The sequence below is a fragment of the Asparagus officinalis genome, chromosome 8 (genome assembly GCF_001876935.1).
Source record: "Asparagus officinalis chromosome 8, Aspof.V1, whole genome shotgun sequence".
Lineage (NCBI taxonomy): Eukaryota > Viridiplantae > Streptophyta > Magnoliopsida > Asparagales > Asparagaceae > Asparagus > Asparagus officinalis.
In genome coordinates, this window is record NC_033801.1 from 13,204,010 (window position 1) to 13,207,189 (window position 3,180).

A 3,180-nucleotide genomic window follows, 5' to 3' on the forward strand; every position below is an offset into this window, starting at 1 on the left:
ACATTCCACAATTCACAATCCACACAACTCTCTCATAAAAAAAAATCTATATTTCCCTATCAAATTACAAATCTCATGGATCCCTCCCAAAACTTTTATTCAGACCTCCTTACCGGTGAAGGATCGACCTTATACCCGCCGTTCTATACAGAAGTCGTAGAAGAAGGTAACCCCATCGAGTTATCGCAATCTGCAACACAACAAGTGTCATCCCAAGAAACACCGATATATTTTCCTATCAAATTACAAATCTCATGGATCCCTCCCAAAACAACTACTATTCGCATCTCCTTACCGGTGAAGGATCGACCTTATACTCGCCGTTCTATACAGAAGTCGTAGAAGAAGGTAACCCCATCGAGTTATCGCAATCTGCAACACAACAAGTGTCATCCCAAGAAACACCGACCACAAAGAAGAAGAAGGCTTACACGCGGTCCGAAAATTGGACTGTCCACGAGGATAAGCTTCTTGTGTCTGCTTGGCTGAACACGAGCCAAGACGCCATCCAAGGTACGGGGTAACACAAAGATAAGTTTTGGCACAGAGCTAACGACTACTTTATCCAATACTCTACCGATCCAACGAGCCGCACACCAAACCAAATGATGCATCGTTGGTCAACGATTCAATTGTCCGTCAACAAATTTTGTGGGTGCGTTGCTCAGATTGAAGGAAGACAAAGATCTGGTACGGGAATTATTGACCAGGTAAATATTTAACTTATATGTTTTTATGTAAACAACATAGCATTGAAGAGAGGAATATATATGTTTAATTATGTTTGATTATTCTAAATTTAACTCTTGTGTAGACTGCAGAAGTAAAAGAATTATACCAATCTCTTTATGGTAAACCATTCGTGTTTGACCATTGCTGGGTTGAGTTGTGTCATCATCAAAAGTGGATCCAACAAATGGAATCTTACAATAAGATTCGATCACAGCCGAGAAGAATCGCTACCTCTGATTCCTCACCAAACAATTCCATGCCAACGACCCCCATCGGGTTGAACATTGACTCGGATGATGTGGTAGTAAGGCCTGAAGGGAGGAAAGCGGCAAAGCTCAAGAGGAAACAAAATGTGAAAAACTTTGGATCCGCTACGTCCATCATGGGAGAGGCTTTCGCGTGGATGAAGCAAACCACCAATCAAAAAATGGATCTAAAACAGAAGAAACAAGATGACGATATCATGAAGATGGATCTCTCAACACTCAATTCAGTTCAACGACAATACTTTGAAATGCGTCAGGCAGAGATATTGGAGAGGTGGATGTCTAAGGGTTCTTCCTAATTATCATATATTATCTTGTATTAGATTTATGATTGTACTCGCATCGCATCCTAATTAGTTCTTCCTAATTATCTTGTATTAGATTTATGATTGTACTTGAAGTTGAAAATTTTGGCATTGAATGAAAACAACTACTTTATTAAAAATGAAATTGGCGTAGTACAACAACTCGAACTTCTTTGCTGAAATTACATTAGACATAAAGAAACTTAATCCTCGGTGATGGATCCCTTGAGCTGTCACAGATGCTCGATCAAATCATTTTTTAGTGATTTGTGTGTTTGCGTGTTCCTGATCCGATGATGATTTTGGATGAACTCAGTTAGAGGCACCGTCTGCACATGAGAAGGTTCAACGACTGGTATCGAATCATTAAAGTCGAAGTTGTTGTCCAATTGACAATCACGTTCATCTTCAACGATCATGTTATGCATTATGATGCAAGCTGTCATGATGTCTTTCAGCACACTAGGTTGCCAGAAACGTCCTGGTCCACGAACAATCGCAAATCGAGCTTGCAACACGCCAAAAGCTCGCTCAACATCTTTTCTTGCGCTTTCTTGTTGTTGAGCAAAGTACTTATGCTTGTTTCCTCGTGGTGCTGGAATAGTCTTCACTAATGTGGACCACTCTGGGTAAATCCCGTCGGCGAGATAGTATCCCATATTGTACTCGTGGCCATTAACAGTATAGTTGCACGGTGAAGCTCTTCCCTCCGCAAGTTGTGCGAAAACCGGTGAACGATGTAGCACATTGAGGTCATTGTGAGACCCCGGCAGTCCAAAGAAGGCATGCCATATCCAAAGATCTTTGCTAGCTACGGCCTCCAAAATAATTGTAGGTTCATGAAAATGCCCAGTATACATACCTTGCCAGGCGGTTGGACAGTTCTTCCATACCCAGTGCATGCAGTCGATGCTCCCAAGCATACCAGGAAAACCTCGTTGTGAACCCTCCTCGAGCAGGCGTGCAACGTCTTCATTAGTCGGTGAACGAAGGTATTCCTCCCCAAAGATGTTGATAATCGATCGAACGAACCTCTTCACGCTCTCAAGCGACGTACTTTTACCGATCCGAACGTAGTCGTCAACGGCGTCAGCGGATGCTCCATATGCGAGCATCCGCATAGCTGCAGTAATCTTTTGAAGGCTAGATAGTCCTAACTGTCCAGCACCATTCCTCTTTTGGACGAAGTACTTGTCATGTTCGACGACAGCGTCGTGGATTCGAAGGAATAACGAACGCGACATTCTGAATCTTCGACGAAAATAATGAAGAGGATATGTTGGTGTGTCAGCAAAATAATCTTGGAACAACCGATTGTGGCCTTCCAGTCGGTATCGATGGAGCACGGTACGTCTTTTGTGTTGAACTGAAGTTGAACCTTTACCTTGTACTTCTTCCTCGACGGCAGCAGCTCCCATAAGAAAGAACGTCTTCATCATTTCACCATCGCTAGAGCTAGATGAGCTAGACATTTTGTTCTGGGAGACGATGGGTTGAGGTGAGAAGGCATCGAATTTTATAGGAATCAGTCGGTTGACGGTCAAAGTTTGCGATAACTCGAAGTTCGTGCCCAACCTCGAAGACCGCGAGCTACCTCGAAGACCGTGTGCGTTCCCTCGAAGACCGCGAGTTAACTCGAAGACCGTGTGCGTTACCTCGAAGACCGTGTGCGTACCCTCGAAAGCCGCGGGTTACCTCGAAGACCGTGTGCGCTCCCTCGAAGACCGTATCCAACGGTTAGAAATAAAATACAAGAGGTTTAAATATAATTAAAAGTAATGGGTAAAATATCAAAATAGAAGAGGGGTTTTTTTGATATTGTTGGAGCTCCTAACTAGGAGCTTGTTGGAGCTCCATAAAATAAGGAGATGCTCCCA

General features: G+C 43.2%; 1 protein-coding gene across 1 annotated transcript; it reads right to left on the reverse strand.

Annotated features, from left to right (window-relative positions):
• On the reverse strand, positions 1,537-2,775 carry LOC109820880. The gene has a single exon (XM_020387075.1). It carries the CDS (start codon positions 2,773-2,775, stop codon positions 1,537-1,539), a length of 1,239 nt encoding a protein of 412 aa, XP_020242664.1.

What these genes read in the sequence shown, in the direction of transcription:
- LOC109820880 (XM_020387075.1), bottom strand. Translation starts at nt 2,775, where the DNA reads ATGTCTAGCTCATCTAGCTCTAGCGATGGTGAAATGATGAAGACGTTC.